Genomic DNA, 20,454 nt, shown 5'->3' with positions numbered 1-20,454 from the left:
TGTAATCACTGGTGCGCGCGCAGCCTCGCATTACACACAATCAAGGACACAAACGGGACTGCTCATAGCTGCTGGCAAAAAATTGATTATCAAATTAGTTGGCATTTACTTTATTAATCGATTTTAATCTAATTTATTAGTTGTTGCAGCCTTAGAGTATGCAGTAATTTAGTATAAAGAGGGAAAAAAATATTCAAACTGTGGTGTTGGTACAGTATCGACAAGAGGATATTTGTTCAACACTGGTCACGAGCAATGTCACCAGAATCTGGAATGTACCAAAATGTCTTATGTGTACAGCATCCTAACTTCTGAATTCCCCAATTTCCAACTTTTTGAAATTCCAAACCATGAGGTTTAGTGTTGTAATTCCCATTCAGCTACGTTCGATATTTAACATAAAACTACAATTTTCAATTCTCAAGAGTGAACAAAAATGAGCTAACATGAGTACGTGTTCGGTGTCATGGTTAATATTTCTGATTTAGTTTCATTAACACTCCTCCAGGCGTTCCAGATGGCGCAATTATGACGCTGAGCTGCAGAGAGCCTGCGTGGAGGCAATTCCACTTGAATTCTCAGATTCTCATCCCCTCAAACCTATTCTGGTAAGAGAATACTATTTCTAATGTATAGAACAGCTCGAGGGACTATTGGTAATTAGCTACCTGTTGCTACCTTCTGATATGGAAGAGTATTACATGATTACTGACCATTACACAGTACAGACAACCCTTAGCAATGGCTCTTTTAAGCATATGTTTTCCACATAAACATTTAACCGTAATTTTTGAACTATAAGCTGCTACTTTTTTCTCTAATTTTGAATTGTGCGGTTTATAGTCCAGTGCGACCTATTTGTTTATTTATTGAGGTTAATAGGCAACACATTATTTGACAGCGGCGTCATAAGACTGCCATAAGACCGCCATAATTATAACATGACACTCCATTTATGTTCAGCTTGGCTCTTTAACATCTATTCAAAGGTGAGATAATTTGCCGGATGACACAAAATGACGTCATAAACATTTATTAATGCTCATGGCAGTCATGTCATACTTATGATAGCCTTTTGGCGCCACTGTCAAATAAAGTGTTACCAAATACTGTAACTAGCAACTAATGAAACAGCTGGAACAGTAACTAAAGAAATAATTAGCACAGAACGTGAATTTTGATTGTTATTTACATCTGTAGCGCTGCATAGCATGCTAGGAGGCATGATGGATGACAACAGTGTTGACAGCAGGTGGAGCGGTGATGGCCAAACGAAGCTTCTTATAGCAACGAAGCTTTGCAGCCAATTGGTTCAAAGCTTCATGGTGGTTCATTTGGTTTTATGACAGTCTTACGATGCCGCTGTCAAAATAAAGTGGTACCGGTTAATGTATTTTGGTTTAAATATCCCATAATACAGTGAGGACAGCTGTGGCTTATAGTCCAGTGCAGCTGTATGTATTATTTATGGTATATATGAGCATAAGCATATCTAGAAGTAAGAATATGGCAGTATGTATTATTTATGGTATATATGAGCATAAGCAAATATTCAATCAACCAATCAAGCAAACATTTAATAAATCAAACCCCGATAATTATCTCAACATTTCCCGCCTGTTTATTCAATATTTGCGACAAAAACATCATCAAAAAGAACCTCCTAAAAAAGGCTTTATTCAATCGAATCATTAGACATGTCGACGCATATTGTCGCCACCCGGAGTTGGAGGCGTTGGCGGGGTCTGAAAGAAAGTTTCCGGAATGGAGAAACCTTCGTTGTCATCGCCGTCGTCAGGGAGATCGTCACCATTGAGAGCCACTTCGCAAACTACAAACTCCGTATGGGCACCTGTGTCATACTCCTCTCCCAGGGCCAAAAGGGGTATAATTCCTGTAAACGAGGATCTATAGTCGCGGAAACAAACCGGTGAAGTACAACACGAATGCAGGGAATGCAACAACAACCACATAATCCCAGAGCCATCAGGAACACTGTCACAGAGACTAGAATAGTATACAGCTTTGACCTATACTTACCGAACGTTGCTTCCCACCAACTGGACACATCGGGGGTCCACTCCCCAGAGTGACCCTACATCGTTCTACCAGGGGAGCTGATTGCTCTGAGGGCCTTGTGGAAGTTCTCCTCATTAGAGGAGGTAGCGTTTGGAACAAATGTCCCACAGCCGTTCCCGACGTGACCACACACGCCGCCTTTTTCGGCTAGCAACATGTCCACGGCCACCCTGGTTTGGAACGCCATGAGAGAGGTGGCATCCAGCTGGTGTTTTAAGGCTGTAAAGGCAATCTCTGAATTGTTATTAAGTCTCTGGAGATTAAAATGGATGTAGTTGATCCTCTCAACATTCTTATTAACAGTGATCCAAGGGAGTATAGATTCAAAACCCGAGGCAATTGGGTTAGTCAACCTATACTCACTCGGCACGCCACGGGGAACTCCGATCGCATCTATGTAAGTTGGTTCAACTGCCCACTGGGCACTACGTTTATTAACACGCAACTTAGAGGGGTCAAACTTTGATGTTGCGTCCAGGATATCTGTAGCCGAAACAGGATAAATAGACACTGGTAAGAGTAATGACACAAGTGCACATACCCCCACTGAGTTCCTTAGGGTGTCATAGAGCCTGCTGCCACCGCACCACCACCAGACGTCACTACGCGGCACTAAGGGACTCGTTTGATACACGGTCGTCTTACACCATGAGGGATCTAGATTCCCCACTCTGCTCAATGACCCTGAAAGTTCAATACAGGAAAAGTTAGCCATTGCAACTTTGTCGGAGAATATAGGCTTTTCCTTCGCAGCTTTGGTTAGTGGATATACCCCATCCCATTTCTTGCAAGCCTTACTCAATATGGTTCTAGTCATAACTTCCAGAAGGCAATGTGGCGGAAGGAGAGCTGGCACTACGTTGAGTAACCCCAGTAACCGCTACCATTCTATCATCGACAGTAACTTTATTTGTTGCCTTTACTATCAACCCAGACGGCTTAGTCTCTACATTTTTACTCACGGGCCTGGCCTCCACTGGGTCTCCCAATAAGGAGGATACACAGACGATTAGGAGATGAAAAGGATCTCCTCTTGGGTCAGTCCATCCTTCGTATGGGGAGAGGAAAAAATAAAGACAAGGTTTATTACCACAATTCCATTTTCCGGACCTAATTTGTATTTGAATTCCCGGCTCTAAACAAGTTAAATTGATTTGAGGGCGAATGGAAGTGGCACAGGTGTCGGAGGTCCAATCAGCCCATTTGTGACCGTCCTCCGCCACCAGCGCCCTCCAGGCCCTCCTTTTAGCCGTCACATACCAAGTAGTTTTCTGACCGTAACTTTGTGCATCGCGAGCGTGAAAAGATGACTACATAGGTGATCAAGAGATTTCTTGCCCACCTCAGCAGTGTCATGTCGACCGAGTTCCCCTAAACAGGAAGAGCGCCCTGGATTTGCTTAATACCTCTGATGCTTAATACTTCTCTTCACTGACCTGCAGTATTTATGAGCACTATAAGCTCACCCCCACCGTTCAGTCAGACGTCAGTTAGATAGCTGCTCGACCTTGGGACTCGGTTGAGATGACCTTTTTGCAGTGGGCAAGGTGAACCCCGGTTTCCCTCTCTGCGATCTTTACGGCTGTAGGAGCCGTGAGAAGCTCTTGGTGTTTTCTTTTGATGCTGCAGATCAAGACCCAATCTCCAGTGAACACCAGGTCATTCTGCTGGGAAGAGTCAGAATCAACTTGTGGCAAACACAAATCCTGTCTCACTTCCAATGTCTTTCGCATATAATCGGCTAAATTAGCTTCTTCATCTATTTCCCACTTAGTGGAGAAAATCGGTAACCGGTATGGTCTCCCGAAGAGAATTTCAAAAAGTGTTAATCCCGACGTACTAGTAATATTAATATGTAACTTTACAAGATCCAAACACTGTGTCCATGGTTTTTTCGTTTCCTCAATGCATTCCTTTAATCTATTTTTAATAGTACCGTTCATTCTTTCAACCAAACCCGCGCTTTGAGGATGCCATTCACAGTGATTTTTTAAGGAAATGCAAAACAATTTCCCAATCTTATCGATTTCTGTGTTTACAAAATGCGTTCCATTATCGCTATAAATGGTTTCACGTAAGCCACACTTAGGGATGTCTTTACACAATGCCTTTTGCTACCATTAATACATACTCGACAATGTTATGCGTTGTTTACTTTAAAATATTTCTGCCCAATTACCATTTGATTAACAAAAAAAATAACAGTATCCCAAATATCAGCGTGCCCATTTTCCAAACAAAACCAATTAAAACGAAAGAAAAATCCATTTAAACGTGTGTGCCGTTTAGGGCGAACATTGCCGTGAGGACTAGGTTGAGCGCAGACCATGCAAGCCCCGCAAAAAGGATTTGAAAACACATTTCTAACCTAACCATTCCCACTGTTAAGACATGAGACCCCCCCCTCCGTGCTCACATAGACCCACCGCGCAATGTCGCTCCACGATTGACCCATAAAGTGTGTTCCTGTACTGGACATTACAGTCACATATCAATAAGGAAAGTGTCCTTTGGCAGTTTATTCGCAAACGGACATAAGGTCATGTATTCACCCTTGCAATCAAATATTTGGACAAAAGGTTTAGAATAATCAGGCAGAGCCAAAACGGTACTAGATAACAAAGTTTGTTTAAATTGAGTAAAGCATTTTCTGCCTCTGTTGTCCATGTCAAAGGTGAAGACATTTATAACGCTGGGTCATACATGATTTTAGCAAGGGGGTTTGCGATTTCAGCGTAGTTAGGAATCCATGGTCTACAGTAATTTGTGAGGCCCAAAAAGGACATCATTTGTCGCTTAGTAAGCGGTTTTGGAGCTTGCAACATGGCAGTTTCCCTGTCTTTTAGGATCGTCCTGCCACCCTTGCTCCAATCATGCCCCAAGAATTTTACTTTCTCCGCCCACAATTTTAACTTTCAATTAAATTCATAAAACATATGATTTAAAATGTGTGTTTATAATCAAGAGTTCTTAGTCCTTAAATTTATCTCAAGCTGCATAATTAAAATAAGATTATCCGATTTAACAGCCTGAAAAATTGACCTCTTCCCCAAAACAATATATACACAGAAGCAAATTAGTTTATATAAACTTACATAAACTCCTACCCGATTATAACCACAAAAGAAACCAAAAGTCAGGTCAATAAAAGTGCTAAAGATAAAAATATCAAACATAAAAGTAATGCATTCAAAGTTCCAAATCAAAATGAAGAATTAAACTTATATTGGGAGGATTGTAATCATACATTGTAAATTAAAATTGTAATGAGCGTTATGAAAAGTAAATAACCCATGTCCAAAACCCCATATTATTATTAGTGTTATGCTTTGCAATTAACCCAATGTTTTAAAATTACAATTCTCCCAGCATAATTATCTCCACTTGGCGAAAAGCCAATATATGCTTCCGCTCCCCAACTTCTTCCGTTCCGTCTTTTGGAATTTATCAATTAATTTTGCCTTGGCCTATCACTACAAAATCGGCCACTTATTCCCACTATAAATTCGTAGCAACAAAATTCAGAATTGTCTTTTCATCCCTTTTCATTTGGGTCACAGCTGAACAAAGATAGCCAAATTCCATCAGCATGTGAGCCAATTATCTTAAGCAATATTTAGCATTATCAATTCCCCAAAAATCTAAATCAAATTTTCATGATGTTAAGAGTAACTCATGACAGTGATTCTATATTATTAATTCGCCACTTCCATACACTCAAAAATGTATCTAAGATGAATCATCACTTTCACTGTCCCCTTTAAAATAATTTGTCAGCACAATCATTTATTTGATAATTTATTCCCGAACAGATTCACACACAGAAAGTGGCAAGTTTAAAATTGCTCTAAAGTCTGCTAAAACTGTTTTTTTCCACCAGCTGTTAGTAGTTATTTATCTTGTGACATATACCAAACTGCTCCTCAACAGGAGTTCGCTAATCAGCATTTGGACCTCTCTTTATCTATAAGACTTGTATTGATATCTATTATCATTCCCAAGAATTAATGGGAAGTCTTTTGACAGTTCTTACAATATTTTGCCATGTACTTCAAAATCTAATTTAGTCAATCTATTTACTATGTCATTATGTGTGATTCATTTTCTCTTTAAATCTGCCAATAATGAGTACGTTTTCCTATTTCTAAGTCACCTTCTTCATTGTAAATTTTATAACGTCTCACTAACATCATTTCTCTGGAATCTAGCCGAATAATTTCCTCCACCTTATTCTGAATTTGAATTTTCCCCTTCCCTCAGGGGATAAAGACTAATTCAAAGATTAAAGGCCATTAATGACGATTAATACGTCAGATTACTCTACTTACTTGGAGTAAATACTATTTGTTCTTATTAGCCCGATACATCTAAAAGTTGGTCATTTTTCACCTGAATTCAGAATAATTTACTTTCAAATAAATTATGAACAATATCTATTCATGAATAAAGAACATTTCTAACAATCTAATTTTCTTTTATCAAACATACTAGCTCTTTGCTTAAATAAAATTGCTTAAAATAAGTCTGTTAAGTTTACGTCTCAAATAGCTATTTATCAACAGTTGATCTTTTCCTTTTTCATAACATTAACTATTTTCTTTCTCTTTTAGCCATTCTCTTATTTTCTTTTAAGAGCATTCTATAAGTTCCAATCGAGCTCAATAGTCTATTTTTATCTCTAATGAGATTCCATTTCAAAAATTCATCTCCTAAATAGTACAAGGGAAAGGCTGGAATATTCCCAGCTGGAATCACAACCTCCCCTTATAATTAATTTGGGCAAAAACCCAGCGGATGCCGTCGAGGACCCCATGTTGCAAATAGGGGCCACCGAAGGGCCGCACTCCTCATGTTGAAGAACTCCTCCTTTTTCCCGATTTTGCTCATTAAACGGTCAGCTATTTCAGCTATTTACGCAATAGACGGTCAGCTATTTACAAACAATTCCCTCGCTTATCAACGCTCCTCTCCCACTCCCAGAACTTTCTCAGCTCCCTTTTTTCCACTTCAGACTTCCACCAAACAACCAAACACATTCGCAACCCATTTACCTAGGCTTACGGTTACCTCTGCCCTCATTACAACTTACCTCTGCCCTCATTACAACTTACTCAAACTTTCAGCAGCACAATTCAACAATTATCACTATGGTTGGCATAGTAGAAGTTAATTCTTTGGATGATTCTTTCACTTCCTCTTTTATCTCTTTTATTGTCCCTACTGGACCTTTTTCATCGTCTTCCTTCCTATGGAATAAGACTTCTGGTTCTTTCCCACTCTTTATCTTCTGTTTAATCTTTCTCGCGTCTCTCCGACGATATTGAGCCATTACCATCCAAAATTTGGTATCTTCATATCCGTCTTTAGCCATTTTTCTCGCATTGTTTTTCCGTTTCACTTTAATCTGGTCCTGCAGGTGTACGATTTTTTGGGTATTAAGTTGGCCATTAAATCCGTACTTGGTGATCCAAAGATTTAAAAATCTTATTTTAGTTGGACATTGATTCTCGATGAATTTCCAGTCTTTACACGCGAGATCTAATTTAGGATCTTTTCCCCCCATCGAGTTTGTTGTTAGTTTTCCCCATTTAGATGTAAATTTGGATCAGGCCCTGAACCTGGTGTTCCTATGGGCCGATTGTCAGTTGAAAGTGGGGTGACAATTAATTTCTCACCCAATTTGGCAGTTCGGTAGTGGTCAGGCTTCTACCTCTCAGTATTACTGATAGGCGGACCACTCTTGCTATCCATCCAAAGTGAGTTGCCACTTGCAGTCCCCACTTGTATTATGTTAGTAAAAAGCACACACTCACACAAACCTCATTCACACACCAGTACTGGTTTTATCCTATGTGTTATTCTTATCCGTTCGTTTAACTGCCGTGCACAGGCTTTGTAGACACTTTTGAGTTTTTTTTCTGACAATAAAAATTTTTTCAGACCGAGGGTCAAAACGTCGTTTTTCGCCTTAAATTCACACAAGATCCTCCTTAATACGATCTAAACTTCGCTAAAAAATTATTTTCTAGCAGTTTTTTTGGATGGTATTTTAATTTTTCCTCCCCAAGGATTGAGTTTCCCACTAAATTTTACTCTTTTTCGTGCTTTATTGAGTCTTATTTGCCGTGCACGGGTTTCTAGTAAACATTTAGATTGTTTTTACGCGTTTTCTCGAGTTTCAATTTTTCGTGTCACATGCACTTCAAAATTCAGATATTTTTATTACTCAAGCTAGAGTGTTCTATTCGTCTCCTAGAAGTTGTTAAACCTCCAAAAATCCTTTTTAGTAACGTTTCACACTAATTATGAACGTATTTAGATTTCAGAGTTTTCCTGAATTATTCGCCTTATTTGCAACAAATAACCAAGTTTGATCACAATATTATCTACTTCTCTATATTATCTGTATCATTAATATCATTATTATTATTATTACTATTATTAGGACCCGTTGCCCTAATAGACGCGCGTAGGACCCGTTGTCCTGTTACCGATTTACAGACACCTGCCTGACTTGAGGGGGACTAGTATTCTCAAGATTTTACCAAGATAGACACGGAACGTGCACCCAGGAAAGACGTAAGATATCGTGTCACCTCCTTTTTGAATGCGTCTACTTTTACTACAATAGACACGGAACGTGCATTCAAAAAAGACGCGAATGAAACCATTTAACCCTTCAACCAATAGCACTCTGCGTTACACAGTATATCACGACTACGCGATACGAGGTTTTTCCCTCACACGGAAAAGCCTCAAGCACCAGATTTAGCTTCAAAGTTCAATGCAAAGTAAAAAAAATTACTTCCTTCCTAGGTGCGTCTATCAATGTGGACACGGAACGTGCACCCAGAAAAGATGCGAAATCTCGTATCGCACCCCTTCTGGGTGCGTCCACTCAAAGCAGACACGGAACGTGCACCCAGAAAAGACGCGAAATATTGTATCGCCTCCTTTCTAGGTGCGTCTACTTTTCACGGAGTTTAAGTACGTACAGGACACCGTCGCCCTTAAAATTTACCAGCCGCAAAAATTGTTACACCCATACAATCATCCAATTTGGCTGATCCTACCGTGAGATGTCTTCAATCCTTTCGGTTTTGCTTCAACCCTTCGCCTCCAGAAGCGGAGTTGAGCCCAGTCCCCTCGCAAACCGAGTACGTGCACGCTTTGAATGGATATCCTCTCCGCTTCCGGAAACGTCAGGTATGTCGCAATCCGGCTCGAAGGACCAAAAAATGTCAAGTTCAAAATTAGATCCTTAGGTAGACATTGTAAAATTGCCCAAAAATAAGGAGAGAAGACACTCAGTTTTCTTGGCCAAGGAGGTCAAACATGTGGCTTTTTAGCCACCAAGATTGATCTAAAGGAAAAAAACCCTCCTTGGTATTTTATTTAGGGGTTTTCCCTGAACAAAATGGGCGTCGCACTGAGGGAGGGGAAAGCAAGCTAGCGACACCCATGTGGTTTTTTATTGGCTATGTGTGTGCATGTAGGTGGAATTTAAGTGATACACGTGTGTGGAGCAAGAGCTTATGTAAACAATCAAAACAATCATATAAACAGTCAAAATAATATATAAGCAGTCAAAATAATGCAGACACTTTTAGTTATGCAACGTTAAACAATCAGCAGAATAGTCCAAACACTTCCAGTTGTGCACCGCTGTGGCCCTGGAAGATGTCCTCGGATGGAAAATCGTCCTCGAAGGGCTAGGCGAAAGTCCAAACCCCAGGTGCTGGGGTTGTCTGGAAGGTCCAGTTACGCAACGGCGCGGCCATGAAGCCACTCCGACCCTCTTTCTACACTTTGTAACACTTAAGCATTATACTACAATCTGGTATAGCAAGCAATAATCATTTACTGGTTATCAATATGTATTATTTATGGTATATATGAGCATAAGCATATCTAGAAGTAAGAATATGGCAGTATGTATTATTTATGGTATATATGAGCATAAGCAAATATTCAATCAACCAATCAAGCAAACATTTAATAAATCAAACCCCGATAATTATCTCAACAGCTTATCTATGAACAAATGCCATTTTTGTGTCAAATTTGGTAGGTGGCGGCTTACAGTCAGGTTACGGTACATCAATTAGGTGAAAATGGATGCTTTTCCACGGCACACCAGACACTACACTATGGCACAGTAGTTGAAAAACACTGCTTTATTCAGTCCCATTACTCTTATCAGGTGACCGACAGCAAACCTCGCCGCGGAACTCGTAAAGGCAGCACCTCCTCCTCGTCCTCCTCCTCTTCCTCGGTGCCTCCGGACCCTCTCACTTCCATGTTGGATGGAAGTGATCCGCTGTCCATGTTCGCAGCTGAAAATCCATCCACAATACACAATGCTTCCGCTGGGGTCAGTTGCACTTTTAACTTACTGACTTGAAGGTTTCTATCCTGTCAATTCCCATACTCAGAAATTATGTTGGGGGTCAATCATTTCCTGTCAAGACATACATTTATGCGTAGACTTCACGATCAGTCGACGGGACACGGGGCCGATCCGTAGGGGGCCTATTTTCAAAAAATTAAAATATTTTTAAAACCAAAGCTGCTAGCGACCTAAAACCAAAACAGGATCCTCCTGTAGGCATATATGAGTCTCCGTGAGCAGCGACATCCAAAAATTCAAAGTTGTTCCCGAAAAAAATCCAGATTATTTTTTATACAAGTATAACAAAACTTCAAAAACAAACAAAACTTCTCAAATTTTACGCTAGATGCACAAAAATCACCAAATGCAGAGATATCACCTATATTTTTAGGATCAATAGCAATATTAACATATAAGTTTTTGCCCAAAATAGCAGTTTAAATATTTTTTTTTTATTTAGTGCAAGTTTTCAACAGCTAATAAATCACTCAATTTTCACATTAGAAACTTGAGGAAAGCATGCAGAATAATCTTAATTTTACACAACAAAAGCAAAATTAGCATTTTTCTATATACAATGACAATTTATTGAGGTTGAATTCCGCTATTATGTAGCGATACAAAATCCAGCATGGCGGCCGTCACAAAACAAAGAGCTTTTTAAGTAGAAAATTCTTGAAAATAAATGCTTCAGTCGCGGAATTTTTATAGGTATGAACGTAAAATGGTCTTGGTTCTTGATTAAAAGCAAAAAAAAAAAAAGGGCAGTTATCGTTCATTTTACATAAATATTTCAAGCCGAAGTTACGGTATTGTGTAATCTAACATGGCTGCTGTCACAAAACAGTGCTTTTTAAGTAGAAAATTCTTGCAAATAAATGCTTAAATTGCAGAATTTATATAGATATGAACATAAAACTGTCTAGGTCCTTGGTTAAAAGCAAAAAACGGGCAGTTATCGTTCATTTTAAGTAAATATTTCAAGACAAAGTTACAGCATTGTGTAATCCAACATGGAGGCCCTCATGAAACAAAGCTTTTTATGTTGAAGATTCTTGTGAATAAATACTTGATTCAAGGAATTTCTATAGATATGAACGTAAAACAGTCTAGATTCTTGGTTAAAAGCAAAAAAACGGGCAGTTATCGTTCATTTTACTTAAATATTTCAAGCCAAAGTTACACAAATTTTATCCATTGATTTTTTTTTTTTTTCCACGTTTCAAGATGCATGCATGGTGCTATTTGATATAATAATTACCTTGAATCCTCGACCAAATCACTCTTTAGACACTCCTGCCTGCTTGTATGGAGTAAAACATTCGTCCTGTTTTCACCTAAATCTGGCGTTAGAACGCAGCGTGTTTGAGTTTATCACAGTAAAAGCCAACTCAAGGTTCTGCCTGGGTCGGCCCCCTTTGGGAAGCGTGGCACAATGTCTGTGGGAGTTGTCTTGTCAACTGATGGTGGAGTCTATGGTTTATGTACATTAAAGATGTGGATTCGGGCTTCCAGGATGCGAGGAAGAAAGGCGAAAAGGATGAAGAGCAAGTTGGAGCAGACTTTGAGCAATGGTCGATGAAAAGAGGAGAGATCCTGGCTCGGTTCACCACCACTGAAAAACTTTCAATCGTAAGTCGTCTTTGCTAGGAGTATAACAATACAGTATATCGATATGGTGATACATAACGGTCCTTTGTATCCTAATATCCTAACGATATGCTCCCACCAAGACTCAATATATTGTTTTCAAAAGATTTCTACGAAAATTTTCCACTACACCTATGTTAACAAATTGGCTGCTACTGACGGCGCTAGACAACCAAATCACTTTGACTGGGAGGGCGAATGTTCTAAATGTTCTAGCGCCGTTGTCGGTACACACACCGTTCCGCGGGCCTGCATTGCACACTATTCAAAGTATTTGACTGGCGATTGCGTTAATGTAAAATTGCCTGATTAAAAATGCAACAAGAGCGTATCTGACCACCCGAACGCATCTTGTAGCTAAATGCTAATACACATTTTTATTACTCAATTTGTTCATAATTGGACCTTTTTAAAGGGGGAAACGTGCAGACTTAAGGGCTGCTGCTATTGATTATTTAAGTATTAGATTAATCCAGGCCCGAAGTGGCAAATCGGGAGGTCAGGGACAGGTCCCTTTGGGCAGGCTAGACGTTTAGCCCGCGAGGGCTTGTCTTACTATATATTTTTAATGAAGTTGTCAGATAAACTCGCTATTAACAGCATTAACGCAACACTTTTTGATGTCGGTAATTTTTTAGATACGTGATAAACAATGTCCCTTCCTATCCTGTTGACTTAATTCTGGTAAAACCTAATTTTGGATTTTAATGGCCAAAATGGGGCATGTTGAGGCAGCGAGACGAGTGTGAACACGCCTGGCTGCTTTGCGCGACCCATTATGGTTGTTTTCGAGCATGTTTGGAGGAAAATACAGTGATGAACCTACTGGCGCTTTGGGCAGCTGACGTGGCTGATGAACCATTGGCGGGAGCAAGCATGCAGAGGATCGGGGTGAAATCCGCTTGTCAGGCAAAATGTAACTTTTTTTTTTTCCCCCAAAATTTGGCACTCTGAGGCGGAATGTGGCATTTATTGTCATTTATTGAGCTGCAATGCACAGATAAACTGTGAATGAGCGTGTAGACGTTTTTGAGCACCACGAGAACCTGGAATGTGAATGTTTTTGAGCACCACGAGAACCTCCAGCATGGAGGCTCCAGTCACTTCGTGCTTATGTCGCGGCCACCTGAAAATACCTATTTTTGGACACAAAGACACAGAAGTTTGGGGTGAAATCAACGTTCTCAGGCAAAACATAACTTTGGCATTTTAACCCCAAATATGGCACTAGGAGGTGGATTGATGTTCCCGAACCCCCCTGAAATGCACAGATGAATTGTATAAGTGCTTTAGGAGACAGCCGTTTTGGTGAGTTCAATATTTTGTCTTTCACATAATCGCTTAAAAGCACGATTATAATTAAACTATTTTAATATGCTAAGTCATTATATAAAGTGGGCTGGTCTGTAGCATTAAACTCTGGGGCTGACAATGAGTCCCACTCCGGACCTGGATTAATCTATCAATTAGTTACTTCGAATAATGAAATAATCAGATTAGGAACATTTAATGCGTTGCATAATATATTTTAGCAGATGTAAAACAAAGGTTTGCTAAGATTGCCTTTTAAAAAGAGCATTAAATGTGGATAGAATACAAAATAAAATTCCCATGTTTTTTCAAATTACCGTATGCAGAATTGCACTTTCATTTCACAAGAGCAATTGAAATACCTAAGTTTAGCCTCAAACAGTAAAAAAAAAAAAAAAGAAATAAATGAGATTCGAAGGACAACAAAAGACAATTGGTTTATTTGGCTAACTTGCATAGCAAAAATCCGCTAGTTTAAAGCTATTAAATGCAGACTTTTTTACAATGCTCTTAACAAATTGTTCAAACACATATTCCCACCAAAAACTGACAAATATACCACTAAACTAAATTACGAATGCATAAACAATTACATTAGCTCAAACAAAAACTTGATAAGGAGCAGCTGGATCGAGCCATTTTAGATGAGTTGTAATATTCACTGTTTCCACTAGAGTGCGGGGTATCAACCCAAATGAAAAAAACTAAATGTAAACACTTTTAAAACAAACCATTACAACTCTATTAATTAAACCAATCCTTAAAGTGCGTACGACAGGATAAAAAAAAAAAAGTGTTAAATAGCATTATTATGTGAATTACAATCATATTTTGAGACGATGCGACTATATACAACAATTTGGCAAAGTGCAGATGACGAGAAATTAGCTTTTTAATCCGCCGTTTAGCCACACCTACCGTTATAGTGCTCTAGCGTCCCCAACAGGAAGATGACGTCGGCAGGGTCATGGGAGAATCATTCACAATGAGGAAAATGCGACGAAGAGAGACGCAAAATGTCATTGTTTCAGTCTCTCTACTCCAATATTTTTACAGGATATTCTTTTTATCGAAGTATTTTCCCACAATTGCTAAATAAATGGTATGGTCATGACAAATAACAGTCTTGTGCTAAACGGAATATGAAATGATAAAAATGCATTTATTTAGTATGACATGGCAAAATTACTCCATAATGGTAAAAAATGTCGACTTCACCTTTACTGTCGCACCTCCCGAACGATATTTTATGCCACCGTAGTTAGTCAGGCTTCTGTCATTTCCCTGCCCCGGTTTTGGAGAATGTAAACAAACCAACAGGCGTGAAAGCTAGCCAACAAGCTAACCCGAACCGAGTGACGTCTGAAAGTCTTATTTTCGCTTTTCGAAGCGAAAACTCACACAAAAATAGCCCGGTCATTTCACACGACGGCGGGGTTGTCGATTGTCTTCGACGATCGGCAACCCGCCCGGTGGCGAGCAAGTTAACAGCTCGTAGTTCCCCTGCTGCGGGCAGGAGAGCTCATTTGCCGGGGAAGCAGCTGGAGAATGACCGCCGGACAAACCGGCCGACGTCGGAGGAGCGCGTAGCTGCCACATGTTCAACACGAATATGGGGTAAAATAATGCTTTACTACACGGCGAAGACGTAAACAGAGACCGGCATGCAGTTGTTGTGCAGTTAACATGGCAGGATGTGTCTGAGGAGAAACTTTCTACATGTTTGTCCATGATCAAACGTAAGTAAATAGTCCTTTATTTAAAGAAAGTTTGTAGCGTTTACTTTGTAATCGCTGTATTCGCGGCCATTTTTGACTCAAAGTTGCGATTTCTGATGGGGTTGAAAATTTGACAGAACGCCGGGTACACGAAGATGGCAATAAGCTGAGTATAGCGCTTTCCGGGGGGGCACAAGCTGCCGGTCCTCTGCCGAGTGGCATTTTCGGTGGACAATCAACCACGAATGCAAGCCACCTCCGTATTAAAACGTGTGCCATGATCCCAGTATTTGACATCATACAAAATAAGATGTTATTTCCTCGTAAGTCCAATGGTCTCACAGTAGTAGGGCTTGTTTTGTCCAATATCCGCAGTGAACGGGAACCTTCTGAAACCCAAAAAGGCTTTTTCTGCAGCCGTTTGGCTGGCGTGATGCAAAAAAATAAACGAATTATTCCGCAAAATCAGCTGAATCCGCAGTCCATCTGCATGCTATAAAGCAATGCTGTACTGTGAGATGCTGACCCAGTGGTGACGTCTTATTCGTCCTAAACCCGAGACTGAAGCTGAAAGTCACTCATTTTCGTGGCGCGGGATTCAAAAATTGAATATATAAAACGATCGCTTCCACACACATCCAAGCGGTCCATTTCATTCAGGAGCATAAAACACCGCGTGAAATACGAAATAACCATGCTTTTTGGGGTTATGCGCATTTTAAAGCAGCAGAATTTAATTCAAAGCTTTTTTCTAATCGAATTACTCGAGTCAGTCGATTAATCATTGTAGCACTACCAGCCATACCTGGATGAAATGCGCTCCTTTAAAAGTACCGGATTGAAAATGCTTTTGTGTTTTTACGTTTCCAGATCAAGTAACAAAAACGTGTTAGCATGTACAAGATGTGTTTGGATGGTCAGATTAGTTCGCGACAGTTTTACAAGCGCGTATTATTACACCACAGCCCATCCTATAGTGTGATACGCAGGCCTCCCCGAACAGTTTGTGTACCTGCACCGTCAATGGCACTCAAACATGAGCATTTAAAGCCAGTCCTTAGCCATGAATACAGTATACATATGCATACAGTATGACAAAAACATGTTTTGTAGCACACTGTGCTCAATCTTATGGTTACCATTATGTTTGTTTGTTTTTTTAGAATCTGTGCATGGGCTCTGACAATGGTAAGGAATGATTTTTATATTCTATTATGTAAAAGTATTAGAAGTAAACTTTTTTGTCATTAGAGATTCATTATTCCTAGCATTAACTTGTCATACTGTCAACTTTATATTCTGTATTGGAACAATTTTCTCAATTTCAACAATATTTACCAATGGATTGACTGAATATACACACTGCTCAAAAAATTAGAGGAACACTTGATAGTATAGCAGCCTATCAGTCAAACCTCTTGGAATCTGGTCGGTTAAGCAGCAGACGGGGTTGTTAATCAGTTTCAGTTGCTTTGTTATGAATGAAATAAACAACAGGTGCTTCAGAGGGGCAATAATGAGGCGGTGCTCAAAACCGAAATGGTCTTCTAGGTTGAGACCACTGATACTTCTTTGCCTCCCTCGTCTCTTTTTCCCTCGTCTCTGATTTTTTTACTGACTGATTTTCTGCTGTTTTAGTTTTTCATTTGGCTTGGATCAATATCCCACTGGATAGCATAGTGCGGTACCTGGACGCTACAGAGGTTGCACAAGTAGTCCAACTCCTCCAGGATGGCACATCAATATGTGTTGCAAGAAGGTTTGCTGTATCTCCCAGCACAGTCTCAAGAGCATGGAGGAGATTCAAGGAGACAGGAGAGCTGGACAGGGCCATAGAAGTTCCTTAAACCCTCAGCAGGATTGGTATCTGCTCCTTTGTGCAAGGAGGAACATGTTGAGCACTGCTAGAGCCCTACAAAATTACCTCCAGCAAGCTTCTGGTGAGAATTTTTCTGACCAAATAATCAGAAACAGGCTCCATGAGGGCCCGGCGTCCTGTAGTAGGCCTTGTGCTCACTGCCCACCGTGGTAGTGTTCGATTGGCATTTGCCATGGACCACCAGAATTGGCAACTCCGAAGGTCCTTAAACCCTCAGCAGGATTGGTATCTGCTCCTTTCTGCAAGGAGGAACATGTTGAGCACTGCTAGAGCCCTACAAAATGACCTCCAGCAGGCTTTTGGTGTGAATGTCTCTGACCAAATAATCAGAAACAGGATCCATGAGGGCCCGACATACTGTAGTAGGCCCTGTGCTCACTGCCCAGCATGGTAGAGTTTAATTGGTATTTGCCATGGACCACCAGAATTGGCAACTCCGCCACTAGCGCCCTGTGCTCTTCACCCATGAGAGCAGGTTCAACCTGAGAACATGGGACATGAAAGTGTTTGGAGATGCCGTGGAGAATTTTATGCTGCTTTCAATAGCATTAAGCATGACCGATTTGGTGGTGGTCTGGGGAGGCCTATCCCTGGAAGGACACACAGACCTATGCAGGTTAGATAATGGCACCCTGACTTTTATGAGGTATCGGGATGAAATTCTTGGACCCTATGTCAGAACTTGCACTGGTTCAGTGGGACCTGGGTTTCTCCTGGTCCCAAGACAATGCCCGATCTCATGTGCCTAGACAGGGGTGGGCAAAATATTACACAAAGGGCTGCAGTGGGTGTGGGTTCCAACCCATCAAAAGGAAACCTTTTCCCCGATCCGATGTCCTGCAAATGCATTCAGTTGATCGCAGTCAGGTGTTTCTTGTTTCAGCAGAAAAAACACTTTGGTTAAACTGTCAGTGATGTATCAGTTGGAACAAAGATCAGGACCCACTACGGCCTGTTTGAATGTGGCCTTTTAACCAAACTCCGCATGTTATACCTTAGTTCTAACCTCTCGTGCTGACTCCAATTTTTAAAAGCTGAAAAAAAAGCTCACCCAAGACGAGTTGACAATTTATTTCAAGTCAACAACGATCAGACAGCAAGGCAGACAGCAAACAGACCCAGACGGAGAGGAAGGCTGGATCCAGGGTCAACAATCAACAGGTAAAAGATTCCCAAGAAGTGACAACATTTAACTAAAGAGTTGTCTTTTAAAGGAGTTTGTGAGGCGTGCTGTAGGACGGAGGGTGTGTGTTCGGGCGTTGTTTAGTATATCGCCTGTTGCTGATTGGACAAGAGGGTTCATGCATCACCGTTGTCCGGGCAAAGAGATTACCGTTCTTTATGGTAGGAGAGGATGTCCTTCCATTGTTTTGGACTGTCCATCGTTGGTCACTAGAAGAGTTGTTGGTTGGGGTTTTGTCGTCTGCTTCACCTACCAGACATGGGCTGGTAGGCAGGATGGCTCATCCATCCCCTGCTTGTCTCACCCAGTCAGCGTCAACCTCGCTCAGTCAGGTGCATGACGCTCGCGTTGAGCCTTCCAGTCAGCATGATTCCCTGGTGGTCAGCTTCCGCAGTCAGCACGACATCCTATAGTTGTTCTCTCCTTGGGTACCTGCTCTGCCTGTTGTCTTGGGGAGACATGCTTGCTGTGCAGATCTATATCACTCGCACACAGGCTCTTTTGTCCGCCTTAACCATTCATCCAGGCTCTCATACTTCAAATGTATTCTGCTTGTTTTCTTAAACTATGAAATTAAAGCACTTTATTTGATTGGGTTGGTTGGAGTAATACAAACAATCAAACAGTAAATTCACGAAAACCTTGGGGACCGGTTTGCACACCCCTGGGCTAGAGTAGACAGGCAGTTCCTGGAGGAATTGATGCAATTGACTAGCCCCCACATTCACATGTCCTAAACCTAATAGAACCCTTCTGTGACACTGTTTTGGTGATGTCCTGTTCCAGACCGAGGAAGAGATCTCCCAGGACACTATCTGTTGTCTCTTTAGGAGCATGTCCCAACGTTGTCAGGCATACCACCAACCACACGAACTACTAATTATTTTCAGTTGTTACAATGATACTTTTGGCAAAATAGACCAGTCTGCTGCATCATTTTTCGAACTTCCATTTTTCGGGTGTCTTTGATTTTCCCTTTCTATGAGTTGATCCTTTTAATTTATATTAAATTATGTGGCATCAGTTTGTTACTAAAACTAGTACATCACTCTACTTATGATCAGGAAAAATATTCAAGATACCCCGTTTACATCTGATGTCTCTAATTTCTTTGAGCAGAGTATATTACTTTAAAAAGGGTAATTAAAAGTTTGCAAATATTTGTGTTCTGTCCTTCCAGGAAATTCCCAAAATTCTGGATCCTCCGCAGTCTCAGAGAAAGTTCGCACACGTCTGGAGGAACTGGACGATCTGGAAGAAGGTTCCCAGAGAGAGCTGCTCAATCTTTCCCAGCAGGAATATGCAAACCGTATTGAGGAGCTCAACCAGTCCCTGAAAGAAGCCTGGGCCTCTGACCAGAAGGTCAAAGCCCTGAAGATTGTCATCCAGGTAATTCCTTGTGATGTGTGTCGATGATGGAAAGTTAAATTAGTTCCATTAAGTGAAATGAAGCAAAACGCTTGAGTTTTTCCTGTTAATGTTGTTGCAGTGCGCCAAGCTTCTATCTGACACATCTGTGATCCAGTTTTACCCCAGCAAGTTCGTTCTCATCACTGACATACTTGACACTTTTGGTACGTAGTGACCAGTTTAATCTTTTTGATGAATTCATATGCCTTTTCTTAGTGTTGCACTGATACCATTTTTGGCTCTCGATTCTGACACCCTGCTGTGTGGTATCGCCTGATGCAGATACCGCACCGATACCAAATTTAACTTTTAATACTAAATTACCGCATTCTCACATGAGCAGAGGTGGGTCGTAACGCGTTACATTTACTCTGTCACATTTACTTGAATAACTGTTTGAGAAAATGTACTTCTAAGAGTAGTTTTAACAAGCCTTACTTTTTACTTGAGTAGATTTGTGAAGAAGAAACGCTACTCTTACTCCGCTACTTTGGGCTACACTAGTCACATTTTCTTCTTTATTCTACACATTAGATTTTAAATATTTACTTTTTTTTTTTTTTGCCAGAGACGCCAACAGTGGCTCATCCAGTTTCACCAATGAGACGTCGCAATAATAATCACATGTAGGGCTATATCTATCGATTATTTTAGTAGTCGATTAATCAACCAACTAGTTAGTTCGAATAATCGTGTAATCGGATTAGGAACATTTATTCCGTTGCAGAATAAATTTCTGGACATGTAAAAAAAAAGCTTGCTAAGATTGCACTTTCAAAATACCATTACATGCCATGACAAAATAAAATTGGAGTGTTTCTTCAAACTATGC

At 40.5% G+C, this 20,454-nt stretch overlaps 1 protein-coding gene across 3 annotated transcripts in view; it reads left to right on the top strand.

The window, feature by feature from the left end:
* The window catches only part of vps35l (VPS35 endosomal protein sorting factor like), a 66,960-nt gene that overhangs the window by 9,501 nt on the left and 37,005 nt on the right, over window positions 1–20,454 (top strand). For 2 of the 3 annotated variants that reach the window (XM_057825345.1, XM_057825344.1), the window contains exons 2-7: window positions 509–608; window positions 10,283–10,453; window positions 11,987–12,103; window positions 16,314–16,338; window positions 19,393–19,601; window positions 19,702–19,786. In XM_057825345.1, coding sequence (XP_057681328.1) covers window positions 509–608; window positions 10,283–10,453; window positions 11,987–12,103; window positions 16,314–16,338; window positions 19,393–19,601; window positions 19,702–19,786 — 707 coding nt within the window. Of the gene's footprint in view, window positions 1–508; window positions 609–10,282; window positions 10,454–11,966; window positions 12,104–16,313; window positions 16,339–19,392; window positions 19,602–19,701; window positions 19,787–20,454 lie in introns of those variants that run through there. The other variant, XM_057825346.1, reaches the window with a different exon arrangement.

The sequence above is a fragment of the Corythoichthys intestinalis genome, chromosome 21 (assembly GCF_030265065.1).
Source record: "Corythoichthys intestinalis isolate RoL2023-P3 chromosome 21, ASM3026506v1, whole genome shotgun sequence".
Classification (NCBI taxonomy): domain Eukaryota; kingdom Metazoa; phylum Chordata; class Actinopteri; order Syngnathiformes; family Syngnathidae; genus Corythoichthys; species Corythoichthys intestinalis.
The sequence above is the reverse complement of the archived record's forward strand: the minus strand, read 5'-3'. Positions and strand labels throughout refer to the sequence as shown.